The sequence below is a fragment of the Lagopus muta genome, chromosome 4, assembly GCF_023343835.1.
Source record: "Lagopus muta isolate bLagMut1 chromosome 4, bLagMut1 primary, whole genome shotgun sequence".
Lineage (NCBI taxonomy): Eukaryota > Metazoa > Chordata > Aves > Galliformes > Phasianidae > Lagopus > Lagopus muta.
This window is the reverse complement of record NC_064436.1, coordinates 53,852,963-53,878,408: the sequence shown is the minus strand read 5'-3', so window position 1 is coordinate 53,878,408 and position 25,446 is coordinate 53,852,963. Positions and strand designations below refer to the sequence as shown.

At 39.7% G+C, this 25,446-nt stretch overlaps 2 protein-coding genes across 8 annotated transcripts in view; one reads left to right on the top strand and one right to left on the bottom strand.

Moving 5' to 3' along the window:
• The first annotated feature begins 226 nt into the window (after positions 1-226).
• SOD3 (superoxide dismutase 3) lies at positions 227-1,981 on the top strand. 2 transcript variants are annotated; one of them, XM_048942022.1, is made up of 2 exons: positions 227-648; positions 1,070-1,981. In XM_048942022.1, exons 1-2 carry the CDS (start codon positions 242-244, stop codon positions 1,809-1,811), a joined length of 1,149 nt encoding a protein of 382 aa, XP_048797979.1. In that variant the 5' UTR covers positions 227-241; the 3' UTR covers positions 1,812-1,981. The 2 variants fall into 2 exon arrangements, with proteins under 2 accessions (XP_048797979.1, XP_048797981.1); XM_048942024.1 differs by having other exon boundaries at positions 537-644.
• Positions 1,982-2,814: 833 nt separating this feature from the next.
• Positions 2,815-25,446, bottom strand: part of CCDC149 (coiled-coil domain containing 149) — a 52,167-nt gene continuing 29,535 nt past the window's right edge. For 2 of the 6 annotated variants that reach the window (XM_048942010.1, XM_048942008.1), the window contains exons 8-13: positions 24,045-24,129; positions 22,757-22,901; positions 16,072-16,148; positions 14,690-14,722; positions 10,874-10,981; positions 2,815-6,850 (exon numbers count right to left, since the gene is read on the bottom strand). In XM_048942010.1, coding sequence (XP_048797967.1) covers positions 6,258-6,850; positions 10,874-10,981; positions 14,690-14,722; positions 16,072-16,148; positions 22,757-22,901; positions 24,045-24,129 — 1,041 coding nt within the window. In that variant the 3' untranslated portion in view covers positions 2,815-6,257. The remainder of the gene's footprint in view (positions 6,851-10,873; positions 10,982-14,689; positions 14,723-16,071; positions 16,149-22,756; positions 22,902-24,044; positions 24,130-25,446) is intronic. The other 4 variants (XM_048942006.1, XM_048942007.1, XM_048942009.1 and 1 more) reach the window with 4 other exon arrangements.

Here is a 25,446-nt window from a genome sequence, read left to right as displayed (position 1 = left end):
GAAATGGCCCCGCTGGGCCCCCACTGACGTCTGCCGCCTCACCACTGCTTGGGAAACAGGGAGAAAACAGCTTCAGTGGGGCAGGGAACCGGGCAGACTGCAGCCCGTTGGCTTCAGAGATGTGCCTCAACGTCTGACAGGCTGAGTCCTGCCTTCCTGGCTTTAAACCCACTGAAACTTTGCTGTACATCCGCATGCTGGGCACTTTATGTTGCTAGAGGACCCGACTCAGTTTTGCCTAATGAAGAAATGGAAACACAAACCACTCGTGACGACCAGTGCTACCAAAGCTCCCAGCCCTGCCCCGATGCTGCTCGCTGTACAGAAGGGCGCTCAGTTACACACTCCCATGGACACTGAAGGGAAAGTTGCTTTAACACTCGGTAACTTTTTTTCCTTGTGTTTTGGCCAGTTTCCTCCCCAGGCTCAGAGAGCAAGGACAAGCAGCTCAGCCTGCCCAAGACAAACTCTTGGTTCCCTCTGTCCCTCCCACAGCACAGCCGGTGACCCCTCCCCTGCGCGCCGTTACCCAACTCACAAACAACGCTCCCGCTCACATCGGCCTCACGCAGCTCCGGTTGTGTCCGATCCCACCTCGCCACAAGGGAGTGGAGACGCAGGGCTGGTGCCGAGCAGTGCTGCAGGCAGGTAACCGCTCCTCGGTTGTTGCTTTTTGTTTGTCATGCTGAACTCCTAGCCAGCATGGCAGTAGGTGGACCAAAATGAGCCTCCTGGCAAGCGGTCTTGCTGGACTTTGTAATAGGAGAAAAGCCTCTGTATAAACTCAAAAACAGATTAAGCAATGCTTCCTATTACTTGGTTTCTGCAGGGAAAGAGAGGCAATTTTTAAAGTTAATATCTCGTGTAAAATATAGAATAACTGCTATTTTTTTAAGGCATGGCTGTCTATGTGTCTAAGTGTGTGCGCGTTTTGATTTGGTCTCCATTCAACGTGTTGGCTAGATGTAGAAAGTAGCAGCCCACATGGACTTGCTCAGCTGCTCCACTCTGTCCCAGCATGCTGCCCCCAGGCTGCAAAAAGCCCCTGACCCTTTCTGGCTCCTTGCAGGTTTTGCAGGCTCTCAGTTGCCAGGATGCTTCTGCTTCTTTCTCTGGTCACTGGACTGGCCCTGTCTGCCTCTGGTGTCATGACAGAAACAGGAGCCGATCCAAGCTGCGCATCACTTCATGATGTACAGAGAAAAGTGAATGACCTCTGGCAGAGCTTGCTCTATCCGGTGATGGCTGATAATGAGACTGATGGGCTGACCTACGCCACCTGTGAAATGAAGCCCAGCTCCAAAATAGACGTTGACAAGCCACAAGTGACTGGACAAGTCTTATTCAGACAGCATTACTCACAAGGAAGATTAGAAGCCATTTTTCACTTGGATGGGTTTCCGCTAGATAACAACCAGTCTGGCAGAGCTATACACATCCACGAGCTCGGAGATCTCAGCAACGGCTGCGACTCCACAGGAGGACACTACAACCCCTTCAGAGTCAACCACCCCCGCCACCCGGGGGACTTCGGCAACTTTTCTCCTAAAGATGGCAAAATCAGAAAATACAAATCCAATCTCTTCGCCACGATGTTTGGTCCGTACTCCATCCTGGGCAGATCCGTTGTGATCCACGAGCAGGAAGATGACATGGGTAAGGGCAATAACAAGGCCAGTCTGGAAAATGGAAATGCTGGCAAACGTCTGGCGTGCTGCGTGATTGGGATCTGCAACAAGAACTTGTGGGAGGAGAAACAGTTTGAGGCTACAGACAAGAAGAAGAGATGGCTCCGAACCAGGCTCAGCTGAGGACCTGCAGTCGAGCTGCCACCCAAGCATCAAGTACCTTAGGATGCACCGTTGGCCGCTTAGATGGCAAAGGGATTCCCATTTCCATTCTCTTGCTTCTCTGAGAAATGTATATCACTTTGTAGAGCCACCTTTCTGTAAGCTGATCAATAAATACAGCATCAACTCAACACTGTGATATATTTTCTTGAAGATAGAAGGTTCCCTTTTATGCAGTTTGGGAGTTGAATGCATGTAAGTAAGAGTGCTAAGATGAATGGCCAATAAAGAGGCTGCGCATCACAGGGGGCCATAAGTTAGATACAAAAGAAAAAAATAGATACGAGTAAGGGGAGAAATTGCCTCTGATTAGATGCTGTCTCTTATTTAGCTGCAAACCTGAGGGTAAAAAGATCTCTGCTTTCAACAGCTTTGGATGTTATGCTGTAAGACTTTGGTAATGGACATTTCGATGGTAAGCTTTGGGTCCATGATGTTATCCTACTTGGATTTCCAAGTTTTACTCTCAAACATATCTAAGCTTCTTAAATGGTTTGGACTGTTTACACACAACTATAGTTGAGTCACAGTATTTACAGCAGAAAGCAGACTTAAATATTCCAGCTTTCCATAACCCCCCAGCAAAAACTCCTGAGAGCCTCCAGTTTGTGACTAGAGGCAATGCAACCCCATAATGGGTTGCATTCGAGCTTTAATACTGCTTAGATGATGACAGTAAAAATGATGATAAAATAAGAACAGCAGAAATTAGTACTATTACTTTCAAAACCAAAAAAATACCGAGTGCATATCTTCACAAAAAACTGGTAAGTTAATCAGCCAAATGGGACTGGGAGAAGTCACAGTGAAAACATGTAAGTCAGATAATGTTCAACAAACTTAGCAGTCTCACTCAATAAAGCTTTACTTTTCTCATTTTTAACAGCTGAAAATACTGCAATACTAATTCATGACTATCGTTCATCTGATACTGAGAGGAGGAAATATGCAGGTAGAACAAATGTATCAGGAAATGTATGCTTTTATTCAAGATGACAAAATATATTAATAGGGTTGAACTATGTTGCACAGTTAATCCAGGCAGCGACAAAAGAAGGGTTTGCAAATAAATTATACCATGTCATTTAAGAAGTAAAACTACAAAACAGGGGCTGGTAAACAAAACCCTATCTTTTAGAAACGTAGCCGACTTTCAACTTCATCTCAGTTAAGATTTCAAAATACATTCCTGAGCTCATATGGATTAAAGAAATTCTGCTGTCTTTATTATACAAATCACTGTACGCTAAAAATAGTCTCACTTAGAAAAGAGGCAACGTTCTAAATGATGCCTCTTAGCCTGTCGTTTTCACAGAATTATTTTACAAATTCACTGAGTGTTCTTTTTCAAATAACCACAACAGTTCTTTCAGATGAAATCCTTCTCATAGATAATGCATGAATTTGCTCACAGGTGAGGCAATGTGCTTCAAATCAATTTATGGAATGCATCCTCTCCAGCTCCTTGCTACAACGCTCCCCTTTGCAGTTTACTTCCCCAGAGCTCAACAGCAAAAGGTTTTACACCTAGATGTGATTTCTCTGTTTCTGAAGTCCTAGAAAGAGGGAACAAGTCTAAAAGAGACTCAACAAAATAGTGCTGATTCTACAACAGAACAGGAATGGATTTAAAACAAAACTAACAAAACCAAACAAAAAAAAACCCACATAATTCTAACAGCACAAGAGCATCACCTGAAACAATACCTAAGACAGTTACTGACAAAACTAGTCAATGTGAGATCACAGAGAGGAGTCCTGCTCTTACAGCTGCCCCAGTATTGAAGCCTTGTGCTCCTGGGAGCAGGCTAAAAGCACAGCCAGAGTACCCATTCACAGGGTAGGATGGATGGGAGCAGCATTGCAGCAGTGAGATGGCACTCTAAATGTGCTCTCCAGAATCCAGATCTCTCGCTGCAGTTTAACGACTGAGGGCTAATGAAGTGAGGATCGTTACCAAGATGACCTAATTGCAGGGCTGTACACCAGTTTTCTTCTCTCAGGAAAACCACACTAAAAGAATCAATGAGTGAGGCGCTGAAAAGCTGCTGCTGGTCCACAGCTACTTCCACCTGCTCTGATTTCTGCACTAAGCCTTTCATCAATTAATAGCATTAACTGGCTGTTGAGGGACAAGGAGCAAACGTCAGCTCACACAGCTGTGGGTCAGAAAAGATAGAAGACAAGGAAACAAAGGCCAAAACCAACCCTGAAAATTTCAGAGCTCAGCTATGTGAAATCCTGCCCTTTTTACTGGCTTGCATCAGTTCTGACTGCATTGATATTTAGCTCTGCATAGGATTACTCTGTGAAAGATGGAAAAGAATGCATCTCAAATAAAGTGATACCCAATGTAACATTCAAGCATTAAAGGAAAAAAATCTGCCACATTCTCCTGGAGATCTCAGTTTCTGCAGCTATTTCTCTTCTGACTTGTCAGTACTGCCATATAAATGAGTCAATAGCGCAGTCAGTTCCAATTAATGGGAACAGCAAAACAATCTTTCAAATGCTTAAACTCTTCTTGGTTTTCAGGTGATGAGGAACTTAAATTGTCATCAGGATAATGAAAGAAAAACTTTTTACTGCTTCATGTTCCTAACACACTTAAATATACAGCTGTTTTTTCCCTAAGGGCTGCTGCTTAGCATCAGCAAAATGCTGCAATGTCAAATTACCTTTAAAGAGAAAGGAAACCTATTTGAGGAGCACTGTGACTACGGCTTTATTGCCTGCACAGACAAAGAAAGGGTTACCCGGCTGCACCTGGTAGGAAAAGCACAGGACAACAGCGACAAGCCACATTTTTTACCTTCTCTCTATCATTCCTTATATTTGTATGTAATCATTTACATACAGCCCTTCTTCTGCTGAATACAAATTGCTCATGGACTCTGCCACCTTGATTATAGCAGCACCTGCTAGCTCAGTTTCCATATACAGAAGAGTTTGTCAGTATCGCTAATATAAACTCTGTTTATTCAGTAGCTGACAAGTGGGCTGTAAAAATTTGCAGCTGGCAGTTATTTGTCAAAGGAGAACTCAATCTGGGAGGGATTTTCCTTTTTATTAGTAGTATTTTATTAAATTTGGTTTAATTCTCTCTGATTGGTTTCAAGTTCTAGGAGTGAGAAATGAACATTTACAGACAATTAGGTCCCAAGCCAGCAGAAAAATTGCCTTGACGGCTGCTGGCCCATAGAAGCTCCACAGCTGCAGAGACTGTTCCTTATGCTACAAGCAGGAGAGGAAGGACGTGCCTCCCCTGCTCCAACAGCTGCTAACTTCACCGTTAAGTATTCCCTTGTTGCTGCCCTCCTTGGAGCAGAGTGGCACAGCTCCAGCATCAGGAGTGTGCTGGGGAATGACACAGCAGCCTCCCTCTCCCGAGTTATTACAGGAATGTTTTCTTATGACTGAATATCAACACAGATAGAAGTTAGCAACAACACAAATAAACCTACTACTACACCAAAAACTGGTGAAGTGAGGAGGAAACAAACATTTGAAAAATGTTTGTGTTTTCTAAAACATTAGAAAACAAACAAACACAGATTTGGAGAGGAGGGCATGTAAGAGAGAGGCTAAAATCTACCACCCGCTTCTCCAAGGGTGTTCCAGCTCCTGAGGGCTGAGGGATGCAATTCTGGAAACATAGAACGTGAAGGAGGAGGACAAGGCATCACTGGTTCTTTTCTTGCTGCTCCCTTAGCTTTGGAACAGTACTGCTGTTTCTCACTGAAAGAATTCCTTCCTTCAGAGCATCATTAATTCACATTCTTAGTATCTGGTGAAATAACTCCGTATGTTTTCATGAGATGAGCTGGGAAAGAGAGGGCAAAAATTTGTACAATTGAGAAGATAGAAAGGTTTGAAATGAGATAATGATGAACACACAGGGATGGTTTTCAGAAAGGATTCTGCTTCCTTATAAAGCAAGGATAATTTTATTCTAAGTATGCACTTGCAAAGGGAAACAGAATGCAGTCTGAAAAAAAAAGCAAAAGCCAGTAACCTTAAGATACTTCTCAATTTATCACTCCAAATTCTCCATCCTTGGAAGACACTTCTAAGCATTAAGATATGGTCCAGCACTAAGACCATACACCTCACATGTACGTGATACATCATTATCACTGGTCTCTGTGCTACACTGTTGTAAATTATATCAATCATTACACAGAATCAGAATGATTATACCTCATTAGCTTCAAGTTCTTCCCCTCAGACAACTTACATTTTTGGTATACTGCAGTCAAAACTAACAGAATACTGTTATCAGACCAATATTAACAGACTGATGTAAAAAATCAGCTCTTCGACAGACTTTCACTGTTCATAGTCACAGTAGCATACGCACTTGCAAGAGGATTACAGTGAGAAGCTTGAGGGCTTGGATGTCATACCTCAAGCCAAGCTGTTATCCAAATATTCACAGTTTTCAGAAGGATCAGATGGTTCCTTGTTTGCAGTTTCAGGGAGCTCCTCAAAGCTGATATTTGTGTGCGCAGTTGTAGCACTGAGACTCCCATGCCTTTCGGAGTCCTCACTGGGCATCACATCCACAGTGCTGCCACTCTGACTCTCTCCTTCATGTGTAATTTCACAGTCACTCTCTGAGGCTTCATCACTGCCTTTCAGGCCCTCAGTTTCAGCTGTCTGCTCATTTTCTGAGGCTGAGGGGTCTGCAGGGTCAGACGGGACCAGGCTGAGTGATGGGAAGCCTTTCTCAGATGAACCATTAAACTCTGCTCTAACCACAGTCTTCTGCTCTTCAGATGAATTTTCTGTTCTTTTCCCTTCCAGTTCTGTAACTGCCTGTTTTGTCAGTTTAATTATTTGACTTCCAAGCTTGTTTATTTCCTCTTCCTCAGAACGTAACTGGGGTAATGAAGGATAAAAGTGTTTATTTTGGTTTCTGTTATTCAAGTTTCTTTCCTCTGAAGCCATGGAATCACGTGCAAGAGCATTAGTTTCTTCACGCTCCCTCTTCTGTTCTACTGAAAGAGAAACAGAACAGCAACGTGTCATGTATCTACATATCTGACCCAGAGACCATTCTAATAGCATCAGAGCACAGAGATGTTTACCTCAGTGAGGAATTTCCAGTAAATCTCTATCTTGTCCCAGATCCATTTCTTAGATTATAATCAATCAGCACAAGCATCTGGCTGGATCATGAGCTGTCTTCCCCTAACACTGACAACTTCCAAAGTTGATACCATACTGCAGAACAGCACAGGCAAACCTTTTCACAGGAATATCAACTCTTAATCCAGATGCTCAGCTGCAGAATATTTTTGGCACAGTCTAACATGAATCCCCAAACCAGAACCACTTTATGGGTTAACACAAACTTCATTTCTCTTTTTGCAAGCTCTCATCCACTAAAAAGTTCTGTTATTGACCCCACATTTCTCCTAACATAAAAGATTATTCTAATTTGAGTGACATCATAAAACAAAGCAGCAGTAGGAGAATATGAAATATACAGAAAGCCAAACACTGAATAACGTGTCAGAATAGGGAAAACAGCAACGCGCAAACAAACAGCTTCGAAAAGGAGAAAGAATTTGTCCTCGCCTCTGCTAAGTACAAAAAGCCTCATTGAAAATAAGCTTGTGAACTCAAGTAAGAAAAATTAGGAAATGCCAGAAGTATGGCAGCACTGACAGCTTCACATGACTCTTGCAGTGCATATGCATTACCTTTCAGTATATGAGCATTTACTCTGTTTCTCCCACAGGAATCCCACCTTGCTCAATGTAAGAGTGGCTGCAGGGAGGGATATGAGCTACACAATAAAGAAACCCACTGTCTCTACCAGACCTGCCTCATTTATAATTTGGAGTGAGAGAGACAAGGTTGGCAGGAAGGGAACATTCTAACTACCATTAGGAAGATGGGATTTAGGCCTGTGGAAAAGGCAGGGATAAATTAAATTTCAAAAGGTGATCACCCACTGGATCTAATCCTCATTATCTGAGCGCTCAGCTGGAAACAAGGAGCTTGACTTGCAGCACTGCTGTGCTCACTTTATACATATGAACACACACACTCGAAGTGCTTGAACAACAGTCAAAACTTAGCTACCCAAGTTGGCACTCAAAATTAGCAGGGTGCTACGTTACTCTCTGTGCACCTCAGTTTCTTCTGACACCATTCCGCCACTCTGCTGCAATTTTGTGAAGACAACTTGTTCCAAAGCACTACAACACCAGAGAAAAATTCATAGCAAAACAGCGCTTTTGTCTTCAGAGAATGCTTGAGATGGTGCACAGCCAATGCAACAGAAATAAAGTGTGCAACAAGGACAACAGAAAGGAAACTGATCACTAGCAGTTCCAGCATTCAAGTACAGCATATCACATAACACTGGATATTGGGCAGACTGGATTAAGAGAGACTTTGTGTCAAAAGACAGACTTTAATTCATATGCTTGTACTGCGTCGTCAGGCATTTTCTCGCAGGAACTGCACAGCACATCCTACAGACTTCTACCACCCATCCTAACCACAATGATGATAACAAGTACAGACTACAGCAAGGCTTGATGAGATCAGGGAAAGCAGGCAGATTAGATTAAAAAAGGATGAAAAAACCCTCTGATTATCTGTAGATACAGCTAAAGTAACATCAGACATATATTCCTCATCAGAAATTTCTGCTATATGTTAACTTCAAGGCTGAAAAGGTTTCCTGGGACAAACACACACCAAATGGCAATGGTAGTGTTTAAAGGAGCACAGTGTGCTGACAGGACATCAGGCCTAGTATTTAACAATATGCAAGAATTGCACTTCCATCACACGTATCTGTTGTCACTTAACTGATGGTTCAGCTGATAGTAAAATAAGAGTGCTTTTTGTTTTCATTTCTGAAATACTTCTAAATTAAAGGCCCTGCTTGTTTGGTAAGCAAAGGCTGATGAACACCCCATTCCTCCTCACTTCGGAAGCACACTGTAGGGATTAAGAACTGCAATACACACCAAACTCCTAAAACTTAACAGCAGGCAGTTATCCTCTGTGCAAACACAACTGAAATGTTGTCCTCATTTATTTAATCTGTCAGAGAGGTGGGTTTTAAGTTTGAATTCCCACTATCAGGTATACTGTGCCGCATGCAAATTAAAAACAAGCTGTACGTGCAGGCAGAGCAGTAATTTCTTAATCCACTGCAGTTTAAACACAGGATTTTTCTGTGATTCTATTATAATTATGAAATGAGGAGGGGTAAAGAGGATGACCAACTGGAAGCTAGTTCTTCTGATGATTGTCACAGTCCTAATCCTTGGCTATGTTCTCTCCACGGCTGTTTTCATATTCTCTTCCTTTGTCTAGAGTTTTGCTCCTACCTGATATCCTGTTGTTCCCCCACTCCCTTCATATACTCTGAACGTTTCTCATCCTCCTTTTAGCGTTTATCACCACATCTTACATTCACTGTAAGAGTTTGCATTCCTCTCTCCTGTGTTCTGAGCTAGATGGAGGTTCCTCCTCATGGAGAACTTATCTTTTTCAACTCCTATCTACTGTAGCCTTCCCATCACTTCAAAGCCTTCCATTCTTCCCTGCTCCAAGTTTTGTTCCCTCCAAGCTTACATTATCTAGAAGGAACAGCATGTGTAGTGTTACCTATGCTGGTAGCACAAAGAAAACTCAACAGAATCACTGTTCTTTTTTTGTTGTTTTTAGCAGACAAGAATGATTTAGAATGGGGTGGGAACTCCAACCTTACTTCTCACAAGTAGAAACCTTTTCCCCAGCTTGCAATTTCCTTGTCTATTAATTGTAGGTATACAAATTCTTGAATGTTTACTTAAAACACAACAACATAGTCATCAAAACTAAACATGAAAAAGTTATGTGGTTGATATAAAAGCTGCAGTAGAAAACACAGCATGGTAAGCTTCAGCCTAGAGGTAAAGCTTGGCGGGGTAACAAAGCAACAGAAAAAGGGTTTGATGAGCACTGACAGGCAGCTTTAATCAAAGCTGTAATACTAACTTTACCTAGGACAAATACATAAAGGAAATAACATACCACCACCAAGTAAATACTTTCAGTAACTGCAGATTTAATTAAAAAAAATCAATGATTAGGCTGGCAAAAAAATGAATACTTATGAGCTGTTATTACCGGCTGGAGATCTATTTGCTATGGTTTCACTTTATTTTTAGCAAAAATATCAGCTGATCGAGATTATAAAAACGATCAGTCTGACTGTCAGGTTTTACCAGATGATAATATGGATAATAAAGTCAAAATTAGGCCACATTCTATTTAGTTTCAGGACTAACGAATAAATTGTTTATGATGCTTCATGGTTTGCTGCGCAAGATCTGGGCATACCAAAATATTATGCTGTTAAAGAGCTTACCCAAATGCTGAAAGGCAAGTGTAATAATCCATCTCCCATCTATTATGAAAAACTCAGGAAAAAGTTGAGGTTATCGGAAAAGCACTATCTTTTTGCTACTGTCACATAAAGCTTGAATTTGGAGAGATGTAAAAGCTTGCTATTGGGGAAGGTTTTGAACAAAACACATGCAAGACTATAAAAAAGCAGTCAATTTCTCCAGGAAAACAAGGGGGATATTTCAATTTAACAGGCGCAATCAGGAAGCCTTTCATCTAGATATCAGCTATAATGCAGCAGAGTGCTACGCCAGTTCCACAGACTGCTTTCCTACTGTGCATTTTAACAGAGGAAAAAAGAGCAGGAGGCTAACATAGATGGCACAAATAACTTCTCACAGTATCAAGTTATCTGGCGTGAAAATTCTTTGAAGTGTATGACCTGATGTCTAGCACTGTGCAATCTCTTCAACAGTCATTTTCCAGAGGTTCCTTTGCTGTATGTACTGGGACCAGCTATCCCTTTCCCTTGTGGATGATTTACTCAACCTCCATCGGCACCAAAACCTCGCCTTCTGCTATCCCAGCATGAAAATTTATTTTTACTTGGAAAGGAACGCGTGCCCAGCTTTCATTGAGTTCCTTATGCTCCAGGTGCTCACCTTGTACTTCAGCTTGCTGTGGCTTATCAGTAAATGCTAACAAGGGTGACCTAGACCGCTGTATAACAGGCAAGGATGCGTCACTGAACGTTATAGTATCCTTTCCACCTGAAACAAGGAATGTGTTAAAACCATTAATTCACCAATTACGTTCACTGTTCACTAATTATACGCAAACATATCCTACCATTTAACTTTTTTTTTTCTGCAGTGTTATGAAAACAGAACAGAACACAGAACAGAAGAAGCATCTCAAATGATCCTTCTACAGTACTGAAAAAAGTATTCTATCCCGGAGCTGGAATATGCAAGTTAAACACTGAAAAAGGCTTTTTATTTTTTTTTAAACTTTTAATACCGAGTAGAGGACAACCTTTGAAAGAAGAGCAGGTGCTGCATACAGCTAATTGTATTAGCCATATAATTCAGAATATTACAAATCAAACCATACCAAAAATACTGGAAAAATTAATTTTGGGTAAGGCTAGATACCAAAACATGGATCATTTGCATGCTATTACAGGAGTGTTCAGCACTAACTCTTCACTTTCTTACCATTTCATGGAGATACAATTACCGCCTGATGTCACATATATAATTTTACACTAGAGGCTAACACATATTGTCCTACAACATATCCTTAAAACAAATAGGTAAATAAATAAAAATTAAAGATTAGCTTAACTAAGAGACAGGACAGAACAGAGGGAGCATACATTGCTGGGGAACAGGAGGGATTTTAATCTGAAAATTTCCCAAATATTTCTGAACATTTTTGTTTCAAGCCAAATGCAAGAGGGCAATTTTCCAGCTCTTTTGCAGAGAAAATTGTGCAAGAAACTCTTCAGCTAAGGACTCTGCTGTATATGCCTAGTCTTTACATATTTTAGCAACACAGAAAGCAACACCTGCAGGCCCTTTAGGAAGTCCTCCACTATTCAGGATACTCATGTCTGTAATGACTGACACTACCTTAAACCTAGAGGGGAGATGGCAGGAAATTTGCAAGATCAGCTAAGCATGGTGCTTGAGTGGCCTCCAGAACAACTGTCAACTGATAACTGATGGCTGGGAAGGTGGCAAGCTACTGCTCTATTTATCTCCATAACAATGGACATTTATGTAACAACCACTTCTCTCCTCTAAATCTGTTTGTACATTTCACCTTAAGGCAACATCCTAAATCTAATCACCCATCCAAGACAAAGTCTTTCAAAAGAGCACCAGGTCAGGAGATACCCCGAATAAATCCTTCACTAAGAAAGTTCTGGAACCTCCCAAGAATGAGTGAAAGTCAAGCTGTTCTCACAGAGTCAAACTGGGCTGCTCCATCTCTAACAGCTTTTGAAAGCACTGCCTGTTACTACCTTGATACTGAAGGTATTAATGACTTTTTAATATCCTTATAATGTTGGGGTATATACTGCAGTGATACGAATGTAATTAATGGTTTAAAAACAATGACCTTGTCAAGCTTTGATCCCACTATCAAGTATGCATCAGAATTCTGCCTTCACTATAGCAAGTAATAAAAAAAAAAAACTAACAAAGTAGAGCCCTTGCATCTAAGCGTAAGGCAAAATTAATTAAAAGGAAAAAAAAAAAGCCAAAAGAAATCTGATGGCAACTTTAAAGTGCAGAAATAAACCCTAGGAAAATGCACTTCAAAGTAACATTGAAGAAATTCTGTGTACGTAGTCAAAAGCCAGATGAGCCGAAAATGTCCAACAGAGGTGGTCAAACTCTAACAGATTATGAATAAAGAATTTTGGGAGATGCATTGTTAACTGTTAAGTGGAAAGCAGAGAGGTTTTTTTTGGTAGTAGCTGTCAGATTTAAATAGCAAAGCCTGAGATAGAAGATTGCAACACAAGCTTCAGAAAATAAATGACTTCCAGCCAAAACTTACACAGGAAACACATTCACTTTCACATTTTTTCTCTGAAAAGCAACCCAGTTACAGAAAATAGAGCCAAGCTCGGTATCCACACAGCTCAGCAACAAATGTGGCCCGAACCGTCCAATGCATATTATTTATTAACAGCGACTTTCATCCATTCATGAAGGAGGGACATGGCTGTTGCTGTAGCACATTTTGCGAATCATTATCTGAAGTTGGATTGCACACGAGGACCTTCAATTAGCTGCCATGTAAGCTCAATTTTATAACCCGTACTGCTTCGTGCAGAGCTCCCCTATGTAAAGGATTTTAAAAGGACTCTGGTGAAAAATATAGAGATCTCAAAATAAGGGGACAATTAAGTTATCAAAAGGAATAAATTAATTTGCTTTCTTCTTCAGGAGGAGCACGCATCTCTACGAGATTCTCAGGCTTCAGGATCCACTCATAACCTCTGCTCCATGTAAACTGCCCTACACCACAGCAGCTGCTGAGCCCATTAATTTGACCTCGTCACTGCTTCACGCTGATTACTGCAGAGGAAGAGGCAGCACAGAAACTTTCCTGTCATCCCAGACAGAAAAAGGCTGAGTCACAGCTGAATCTTTTCTTAGTCTTTTCTTTAGTGTATATCTGGAATTTTTGCGAACTGATACATTTATAAACACAGAGAATTACTGATCTGGGTACCTAGTGACATCTTTTTGTAAGAGTAATAAGCTGTGTTTCCTCTGCATTAATGCTGAACATACCAAACATATTATGCATGCATATTCAAACCAGCCGTGATGGATGTAAGACAAGGCAAAGAATTAAATGCTTCTGCAAACGTCACTTTCTCTACTTATTTCTCAAAACAAGTGGTCTCATAAAATGAAAATCAGAGATATATCTATGCCCAAGATTACTTTCTATTTAGCAGTGAATCTCACAATAGATTCATTTAATTACAGCCCATTTTTCCAGATAGGGGAGCTGAGAAGTTTGTGATAGGCAGAACTTTTACAGAAACTGAACCTACACAAACCATTTCACCATTTCAAAAATGAAATACACATTTCCTCTTGACTTAGCTTTGCTGTTGTTCATTCAGGCATTTCATAAAAACAGGACAACGAATACGTCACCTAACAAAAATAATTAGAGGCAGTCAAGCTCTTTCTTACTAATATACTTTACTAACACAATTTGGAAGATATTAATACCATGGTATCACTGGATGTTATAAATATTACACGGACAGTGATGCCTAAGTAGGAACATTAACTTCAAATTAAAACTCTGCGATTCGTAATGTGTGTTCCTTTCAGTGGTAGACTAAACATCAGCTTTTATCTACATATTTTTCCAGTTTCAGACAAGAAGTTCAACTCACAGCCAAATAAAGCTTTTTCCTCTTTGAATTTGAGACTGCCTAGATAACTTCCATGAGACATCCTCCATGTTCAGTCCTTTGCCCAACCTAGCGTTCAGCTGCAGAGCCTACTATGAGACTTCCTACACTATGTGTTTCATACCACCTTTTCATGGAGCAGTAGCTTTCCACACTCTGAAAAGTGTTTACAAGGCTCTCTGTGACCACCTTGGAACTACAGTGCACCTGGAAACAAAGCCACACTCTTGATTTAAAAGTGAGGCAGCAAATCAACAAACCAAACTTAGTGCTCAACAGAACACACAGTCCAGTGTAAAATTCCAAGATGATCTATTCTTACTATTTCCCTCATTTCAAACAAATTGCTTCGTAGAGCAGCCTCTATTTCTGTTGTGGTCATCTTAATTCACTTGACTAAACATCTTAACCTGACAGATAGAAAAATGTTTAGATAACATTTCTATTTATTTACATGCAGAGATAATATTTAATGTACTGCTAAAATAAGTTACTAAAAATATACATGTCAAGCAGAACCTACTCCCAAATCCCACTGAGACATTGTAGCTCAGGCCTTCAGGCAGCAAAAGAAAGGAAGGAAAGAAACAGTTGTTAATGTATAAATATTAAATTGATGTCTTACCTCCACAGATAAACAATGGAGCCATTTGTTCCCACTGTTCCTTTTTGTTGTTGTTTTTGGGTTGTTTTTTTTTTTTTTTTAAATACATTTTATGAAGATTAGAAACACTGCTTTTGTTAGCGTACTAATTTCATGGTTCTGTTTCTGACAAAATCCCTACAGTACATTAATTTGGTAGGTTTGTGATACATTATTTTTACTAGCGTACAGAACTACATTAGCAGGGTCTTGACAAACATTACACCTGCCCCCCTTGGACAAAGGCATTCAATGCTCCATGCATCATAGGTAACTCGCTGAGGAGTAAGCCAGGGGAAGAAATTTGGGACCTCCAGTTCTGAAAAGCACCAACGAGAGAGAGAGCCAGTTCCAGAAAAGAGATTCAGAATGCCTACTATATTAGGCCAGAAAGCTGAACCACACTAGTTTTTCACCACATCTCTTCAGCTTTGTCAAATGTTTCCTTCTAGATGGAATGTTTAGGTACATAAGTTTATGGAATGTTTAAGTACATAAATAAGTTTAAGTCTAACCCATGCTAGTTCCCACCCCAAGATAGGAAGCTGTAAACAACAATGCCTAATGGTGCAAACACCAACAATGGAACAATATAATTTACAGTGGTTAAGAAAGATACAATTAAGTGTAATGGGGAGAAGAGAAGCAAGAAGTAAATGTAAATTAAATATTGTTCATTTTCCTAAGAGAAAGGTCTATTAGGAAGCAGATTAATCTCCCATTACTTGTGTAATTCAAAACCAAGTACAATACTTAAGATGCTACAGGGAATAATCCTGTTCTGGAGAGACGGACTACAAAATTTCAGATCATTTACATTTCCAGTTTCTCTGAGATTAACACTCTACAGAAAAATATTACAAAACACAGCAATAAAATCTGTGGAAGTAATAAGACGTACAAAGTCAATATATAAATCTGTTGAAAAACGTCATGGTTAATATCCTGTGTGTATCATCTTATACAATGGTTTCAATAAAATAGTTCCCTTTTTTTTTTTTAACCTGCAAGCTATGGAGAAAATTTTGTTATTTCCAGTATTTAATTTATTTGTAGTATCCATATTTGAAAGAAGGCTTAAAGAGCCTTGAGAGTTTTGGCTTCAACTTAACATTTATTAAAGGCCTCAAATTTTGCAAGTGTGCTGAACAGCACATTCACAAAATAGCTGTCATTAAAATACTATAACCAAGCTTTTCTTAAATGCAAATATGCCCTTGAAAATTAAATAACACAAGCTGATCTCCTGAATTTTTACTGACCTGGAAGACTCCACAAGCCAGCAATTTCCAAGGTTCTTAATTTCTTTTCTAGTTCCGCCACTCGATTACCTAGAATTCTTTGAAAAAAGAAAAAAAAGAAAACAAGAAGTCAGGGACATTCAGTTGAAATGAAATTCCCTGTTATATTAAGGTACCCAGAGCCTAATTGTTTGTGTGACTGCAATTGAATTTTGTACTTGTTACTTAATTAGTGCAGTAAACCCGTTAACAATTTTACTGATTTTTACTAATGGCATTGGACAGCCTCCCCCAGAGTTCAGAGAGAGCAAAATATAGTTGTCTAATTTATATCATGATTAAAAATTAAATCAAACAAAAAAGAACAAGAAAGATTAAAAAAATAATCTTGGATGAATTGGACATTCAATCTTTGCATAACGCTAATGACTAAGAATAGCAACTCCCAGTATTTCTATTTTCTCGCTTGCAACTATTTCTTCCTGGCTACTTTCACTTTCTCAGCAGCTAAAATCAGAAGATAACAGCTATGCAATCCAAATGTGCAAAACTCAAGGCAACATCTGGATTGATTCAGCAATCCCAAGCACAGCTTTGCCTACTCTTATTTACAAGGGTTTGTCTGTCAGTGAGATTGCTTAATACAGCAAAGAACAGCCTTTTTAGGTGCCAAACTGTTGCCTTATTTACTAAAAAGCTTCAAGCTCTTTAGTGCTTTTACCACTCAGCCACTCAGTTTTCACTGTGTTTCTTGGGTCATCTCTTCTTTTACATCTGATTCCTAAATAAATACTATTTGCAGTTAGCTCTCCTGCTGGATTTAACGTTTAGACTTAATTCCCTCCCAAGATCAAATGAGAGATTCATATCTTGCAAAGCTCTTTTTTTTCTAATGAATTTTTGAAAATGTTTCTCTCACAGGCACAGCAAGTCTCCTAGAGTCAAAAGTCTCTAAATAAATCCCAAACAATACTCAGCAGAGTGAAAAAGCTAGACGAGACAGCAATTCTAAACATGACAGCAGAGATAATGGACAGCAAGCTTTACTCATCAAATTACAGCAACAGGATAAGTCAGTTAAATTTGAACTGAATGCTGAGAAGCAGTATACTGCAACACAGCAAGGCAACAATATCCTCCCAAGCTCACCAGAGCTGTGTAATACTGCACTGCATGCTCTCCACCTAGGGCTTTATGCTGCAAACATTTGAGCATACTGGGAATGTCATTACTGACAGAATGACAGAATCTGGGTCATGAAGGAAAGCAAAACCAGCAAATATTAAATGGACTAGAGAAATCGATTAACAAGGACTATGTATTTTTGAAATCTCCAATGTGAGGGCTCTGCAACGATATAATAAAAGCTTCTAAGTATTTTAAAGACTACTAAAATAACAGTTTGACAGGGAGACTGTAAAAGAGAAAGCTTAGAATGAACATCAAAGCAAGCACGGGGCAGTATAGGGATATAGAACAATTAGAAAGCAAACAGCCCATCACGTTTACAGGCAGAGGAGAAAAGACATGTGGCAGCAGTTATTTCTCCAGTGAAAGTCAGCAACCACACAGGCCACCAAGGCTATGATAGATCTATTACTGCCTTTTCCAATAACTGCTCAAGACGAGATTTCACTTTCAGAACGCTTCCTTCTGGTACAAGGGACTCAGTCCTATTAACTTTGTTTCATAGTCCTGTGCATTGTGCTGGCCTGAGGGCCCACTGAAGGTCAGCTGAAGGATATGGAACCCCCCTGGCTTAAGGATAGGGGAGACAGACAAATTGTGAAATACTCTTTCCAGTACGTTCGCTTTGTGAGGGAGCCAACAAAACAAAGCCGATGTGGCTAATGGTTGTCACTACAAATGTATCACGATTCTGCACTTTTGCCAGGAAAAAAAACCAACTGGTCATTTCAGTAAGTGTCTCACCACTAGGCCCAGGACAGAAAAGGGAGAAAAAGACATCAACTAGCTGTATGACAGACCAAACCTAACTTGACCTTCTACATTAAGTTCAGCTACTCCTACTCTTGTTATTCAAAGAGCAGCAATTCTCTTGCTTCTCTTAAACTTTATAATTCATTTATCTGCTGTACTACGGTAATTCTAAAGATTTTTGTGCAACTCTATCCTGGTAATTCCTGGTAATTCCTACTGAAGCCTCAGAAGAGATCCTGAGCATTCTTTTTTTTATTTTTTTTTTAATCTTTGTTTCAGTTTCTCATGTAAAAGGATCATTCTGCAGCTCTGAACGCTGCTCAGCAGAAAGAGAGGACAATCCTTAACCACAGTCCATTCAGTCAGGTACAGAGCACATATATAGAACACGATTCTAGTTTGCTCCAAACCACATCACTGGAAGAGAAGTATGAGAGTAATTAATCCTACATAAAGCTGTGTGTGCTAATGAAAGCATATACTGAAAATCCTGAAAACAACACGGTTTGCCCTCAGTTTCTCCTTTCCCCTGTGTCCCTCCAAATAATTTCCCACCTCAGTAGATGCTGTGGAAAGTCTAAGTTGTGCTGGCCTGGAACAGCAGATATTTTTGAAGGGGCTGTGCGCGTTGCTAGCATCCAATTCCCAAATCTATTTTCCCCTCTCTAGCAACAACAGACCAGACCCTTTAAAGAAAATAGAAGGATTGTGTCATTGACAAAGATGTCAATAGCTATTTCCACTGTTCTCTGGTTATGTGCTTAATGCAACAAGGGAGTTTGTCCAAACCTCCCTCCAGGATAAGGCTTTAGAGAAATACGCTGTTCTGGTGACAACAGCAAGGCTCCCACCTGAACACAGAAGATCCCTTCTGGCAGTTCCAACTCTTCCCCAAACACACGGGCATAATCTCAAGGGAGCTTTCTGATTTACAGTACCTGAGACCCACTCAAACTTATCTTTAACTTAGACTTACTTATAGAAGCTGTATACCCTCGTATGGACACAATCTTCCAAACACCGTAAGTAGGGTCTGTCACAGTAGCTTATCTAGTTTTACACATCACATGGAAATATCTACTCACAGGTTGAGGGAAGCTTTTTAGGTCTTTAGAAATAATAGAATAAGTGTAACAGTCTAAGCAGGAGAACAGCTATGAAGCTCATCTGGCTTGCATGAATGCTGGCACATTCATGAATAAATTGCACTTAAAAAAAAAACAAAAACAAACGTAATAAACTGTTTATTGCTGGAAGCCAAAAAGATTTTTATCCACTTCTCAGAAGGGTTAGGAGTGTTTATTTTCACATTTACTTAACTATTTAGTCTTGCAATACATTTCTGCATACAGAATTCATTTAAAATGTCTTTTTTCAAATTAAGCTGATGTGCTTGTGAGGAAAAACAAAGGATGTTACTTAAACTTAGCAGCAATAGCACCGATCACACAGGGAAACCAACCCATCTTCTCTCTAAATAACTTATATATCTCTTTAATCATGGAATCATAATACAGTTTGGGTTGGAAAGGACCCTAAAGAGCATCTAGTTTCGATCCCCCTGCCATGGGAAGGATTGCCATTCACTAAATCAGGCTACCCAGGGCCTTATCCAACCTCACCTTGAATGCCTCCAGGAACATCTCTGGGTGGCCTGTGCCAGCGTTTCGTCACTCTCACAGTGAAGAATTTCTTCACTACATCTAATCTTAATTGCCCTCTAGTTTGAATTCGTCACCCTTTGTCCTATTACTAACACTCCCTGATAAAGACTCCATCCCCACCTTTCTTGTAGGCCTTTTTCTTTTTAAAAAGGAAGCTAAAAAAATTACAGGCTGGACTTAGCCCTCTCATTTGTAGGCATTCAGTCCCACATTTCCTTTTACCATACCAGATATTTGGAAAAACAGTAATAATCAAAGTGCGTCTGTTTCAGGAGCAAGTGAAAACAGATATTGGTTTTAAACTGGCTAACAGCAGAAAGTTAACTTCAACAGTACATTCAAGTTACAATCCACCTAGAAAAAAAACCTACTGTCTTGTTATTATTTTCATTAATCAAAACACTAATTTAGTGTACTGTTATTGTGAAGTTAAATAGCCTTGTTTCAATAGTCAAGCAAGAAAACAGGTTATGACTTTGGAGTAGGCTAACTTGTGGGAGGCAAATAACAGTCTTGAAGAATCCCTTTTACTGGCAACAGAATCACTAACAGATGGAATACCTATCATAAACCAAAAGTATAACTTTTTTTCTGAATAAAACAACCACTCCAAAATCTCATGTTCTTTAACCAATTTCATCTTCTTCACGCAATAATCTGCACGGTTAACTGTGTTCTCAGAACACTGTACAATAAAAGCTTGACAAACACAGTTAAAGCATTGAAGGAAATACTTCAACATTCTGATTTATGAAAACACTTTTGTCATTACATTTCTCTCTAGTTCCGCTTCCTTCTCAACTTCCTACAAAAGAATGATCTACTGATAGTGCCAAGGTTGTGAACTTGCCTATTCGCTTGTGCAGCAACCTAAATCTCACATCTAACCTGCACCAACTAATTGAGCAGTTTTCTACTAAATTTCAGAAGACATCAGACTTCACTCCTAACTTTTAAAATAGTAATTAAGTGTCCTCAGCAACAAGCAAATGCACCTGAAGCAAAGGATGTTTTTTTCCTGATGTCCTACTTGCATTGCCCTCTTTCACTTTAACCCTTTTGTGACTCAGGTGCTTCTACGTGAAGTTGTTCCCATTCCTCCCAGTTACTTAAAAGCTTCCTTAATGAAACTAAAAGCCAAAGGTGGGAAAAAAAAAAAAAAAAAAAGAAAAAGAAAAAGAAAAAGAAAAAGAAAAAGAAAAAGAAAAAGAAAAAGAAAAAGAAAAAGAAAAAGAAAAAGAAAAAGAAAAAGAAAAAGAAAAAGAAAAAGAAAAAAAAAGAACAAGCATTACTGTACAAAAATGTTCCTGGGCCTTTCACTCAACTTGCTCAGTATTTTCTGGCTTTCCATTCTGTTTTTTCTCAAGGCATCCAAAGCACACTAAAGTTCTAAGCATGCTCCTTCCTTGGGAAAGAGATGGACTATCACCACTCTCTAAGATTTTATCTTCTGTTGGTCACAAAATCCAACTCCAAATGTGTTTTCGTGCACACATCCAATCTCTACTCCAAAGGCTATACCAGCTGGGCACACAGATAAAATAATTGTATCTCTTGGTGAAGACTTGTCCCAAAAAAACTATGCACAGTAGTCAAAAATAGAGATAATATTAGAGATAATATTATCAGAAAGTGAAGCAATCATCCCACCAGTACATTTGAGAGTCATAGAGTGCAAGAGATGTAAAATTAAAAAGGAAGCTTGCTATGGCTATAGTCAGGAGTATGCAAATTACAGCACCAGGAAATGATGCAGCATCACAAAGTAAAAGGCAAAGACTGGAATAACAGAAGTTATTCTCTTACTGTTTTTTCTGATGTTCCATTAGCAGCGAGGAGGGAGCAAGCAGACTCCTCATTTATGCTGTTCAGTTCAGGAGCTCACCTTGCATTTCACAACAGCCTTAAAAGCATGAACTGACTGAGCAGCCATCAGTTGGAGCTGGGCTACATTCTCACTGCTTTAGTCTCCCTTCAGCTGATTAGGCATTTGCTTTCTCAAGAGTATTCGAGAGTGGCTATAAACTGCTCCTCCACTTCTGCTGCCACATCCCTAAGAACTATGCAGTGAAGTCTGCCTAGTATCATAGTTACAAATTTTCAAAATGAATCATCTATTCTAGCAGAATACAGTTCATTTCAGAGCTACTCCTTCCTTTCACAAGAGATAGCTGCCTGTTTCTGACATCTGGTCCTGATGTGCTTTTGAGAAGTCTGAATAATCTCTGATTACCAGCAGTGACTCAGTGTTGCAAAAAGCCCCCTTAAAAAAAAAAAAAAAAAAAAAAACACAAAAAAAAACCCCACAAAAAAACAGAAAAAGTCCTAAAGAAAAAAAACACAAAACCTGAGCATAGAATTGAGGCACACTTCCTAGCTCTGATTTTCATACACTACTTAAGGACAATAACATCAGAATGTCAGAAAATGTGTCAAAAATGATTATATTCTGCCATGATGGATGTTATACAAGATACAATAAATTCTACCGATGAATAGAACAGCTAAAGGTAAACAAATTCTCCTTGAAACTTCAGTTCAGATTTTAAGAAATCATATGGTAGCAATGTAACTGTGTTTATCTCCTAAAACTTCTGGCAAGTAACTACAGGAGCAACAGCTATCATCCACGACGCATAGGCTACTTGCCTGTAACAAATGCCACACTAAAACTTTTCATACTGTCTCCTAGGTGTAACATTTGCTATTTCCACCAATGTTTAACAGTTGATCTATCATACCTTCTCCATTTCAAGGGTGTCCATCCTCCTGGCTGCTTTTCTTTAGCCCTCTCTACAGATGACTAGCAAGAAATGCCAATTCATTACAAGAAGTCAAATGATTTACTATGGTTTGTCTTTAACCTGGGCTGTAAATCAGTCCTTGCCTAGCAGTGGCAGTCAGGTCTCTTTAAACTGTATTATTTTCTCCAAACACATAGTTTATTTTTGGCTCTAAAATCCACAGTACCCACCCACCTGTTTGCAATGACAACAAATTTTCTGTGAAAATTCCTTCCCATTTCCCTGAAACTACTCCCAAAACTATGACTTTTCCATAGCTTGGTAAGTTCTGTTTTACTTAAGAGTAATGCTACTTACTTGTTGGTTTGCCTTTGGTGTTGTATGACCATGTTTTTTTCATGGATTGTTTCCAACAACGCAGTGGCCAGTGATTTGAGATCTGAAATGGACTGTGGTGTGGCTGGTAGGCTACATCCATGATCCTCAGACAGTAACTCTTGGACTGTAACATTAAAAACACATAAGAGTTTTGGCTTCTCAAGCAGAGACATTACACAAACATTTACTCAGCATTAAAGGATTATTGTCATTACTTAAATGAACATATATATAATTTCCTTTAAATAACAAACCCAAAAGACCAGAAACATAATACAGAGCTGGCATAAAGATGGTGGCTTTCTGAACTGACTGTTCAGAATCCACACCAACTGCCAGAGTAAGAATAGGCAGCAACATTCTGGGTGTGGAGCACAGGCCTTACGAGGAGCAGCCGAGGGAGTTGGGATTGTTCATTCTGGAGAAGAGGATGCTCAGTGGCTACATACTTTAGGTTATTTCCATTTCATGTGAAAACAGCCATCCAAGAACTTCCTTTGCAGTACAGAGCCTGTTTACCTCTCAACCACATTACAAAGTTCACCAGTGTCATCAACTTCTATAACTAGAATGTGGCTCTGTTTATATTTGTACAGGTCAACGTGGAGAAGATCAGAAGCATAAAAAACAAAAAAAGGAAAAATGAGTTTTAACTGTCATGACAAAAAATACTTATCTTACCTGTGTGTGTATGAACATATTAACAAGGTATACTGTTTGGCACTGAGAATTTTCTCTAGCATTTAGCTCACTGTTTTTGTTTGTTTGTTTCACCCTTTTGCTTCCCACAAAGAAACATGGGAAAACTTCTTGCAAAGTACCTGAATGTAAAACCTCCCCAAAATAGAAGTAAGAAACCTAATTTAGGGCCCCCCCTCTATCCATCAATAGATTTTTCATTGGACTATGAATTGGGATTGCCATTGTTAGCAGATGGAAGAGACTGAATAGAAAAGTGAGGTCAAAGAAAAGTCAAGGTTAAAGTTGCAAACAGGCTTAGAGATAAGACAAAAATGCATTTGATCCAATTGTCTGGTTGGGGGGTGGGGGTGAATAAATGGCAGAAGAATAACAAAAGGGAAAGTAATACTTAAAAGACATTTTTTTTTAATCAAGTCAAATGAGAAAATTATGAAAAATTAGCACCTTATAATAAATACAAAATAAATATTTTTATTTGGTTGGTAAGGAAAGTGTTACTGAAATTGAGGAAAAAGAAAGGATGAATTCAGTGAGATATGCAACACCACGCTGTGTTTATTAGTACCTTGTTTTGCAGACAGGACTCCAGTCAGAGCACTGCTACTGGATCTACTATGAGTCTTCGAATTTTTTCTTCTCTCCAATGCATTCTAAGGAAACAACAAATGTCTTATTCAGTAAAACAGCAGGTCAAAAGTTCTACTCTGTTCCTTCTATTAGGAGTAAAAATGTGAAACTTTGGATTTGGGTCTCAGAACTTCACAGGGCCTGAAGCTACACTAACAGTATCCTACAGGAGTGTGATCTTCCTGGAATATTACAGAAAAACTGCAATGTTAAGGGACTCATTCCATCACATTGAAATCACAGTGCTTCAGTCTCTCCACCACTCCCGTGTCCTTGTGCATTTTTCAGACTAGCACATTTTTTAATTCAAGAGTGAAGATACTGTAATATTCTGTAGAGAGTATCAGTTGGGAACAAAATCAGTCTTTCCCCAGCATTTCTTTGGATAGGCTTCAAAGGAGAAACCTCAAAACCCCATTACCAGAGCTTCTAGATGCCTTATAAGAGGATGTACTGGCTTTCAGGACTTAACAGTAGCATGATACAGAAACGAGAGTCCAGTTTGTCCTGTGACATAATACCAGATGCTTCCACTCTGAGATACCCCTGTCATAAGCATGAACAGACACTGACACAAACTTGACAGTACTCTCAGGAATTTTGCTCACGCACAAAAAGCACGCTGTTTCACATTGAAACACATGGTTAACATGTGGGTTCACATTAACCCACATGGTTAAGCAGCCCTACTGACAGTCCTAGATACCCAATCCTGTCCCATGACAAGTAGATCTCTCCTCCTGTGCACCAAAATCACATCAGAAAATGATATAATGCTTGAATGCAGGAAAGAGCAAGAGTATTTTTGCTCTTGGAGTTCAGTCCTGAAGGGTTAATACAAAACAATATATATCTTATAACCCAGGAACAAAGTAATAATGAAGACATAGCACTCATTAGGGTATGTGAAGAAGCAGTGATGCTGTTAGGGGACAGGAAGACAAGACCTGCTTGTGATGGGAGCACAGACACACTCATTCCCCATACACTGCATGACCTGATACTTTTCACCTTCAGGCTGGAAGGCTCATCACTCTCCTGCACGACTAACAAATGTACAGTGAGAAGAGTGGCATGATTAGGACAGTATTTTACAGGGTTACAGTTAGAAAGATTATCGTGATGAAAAGAGACAATCAAAAATGAAATGCTCACCCACATCCTAGGCTTGCAGTAGAACACTTCAAAGGAAGGGATCTCCACAAAGAGATCCTTCCCCAGTGGCAGTCAGCCCTTAAATGGGGTCTAGGAGAGGTGCAGCCAGGCTCCACTCCTTCCAGTCACACAGCTGAATTGTCTTCGCCTATGCTCCCATGGCTCAGTCCTTGCCTCAGCTGATC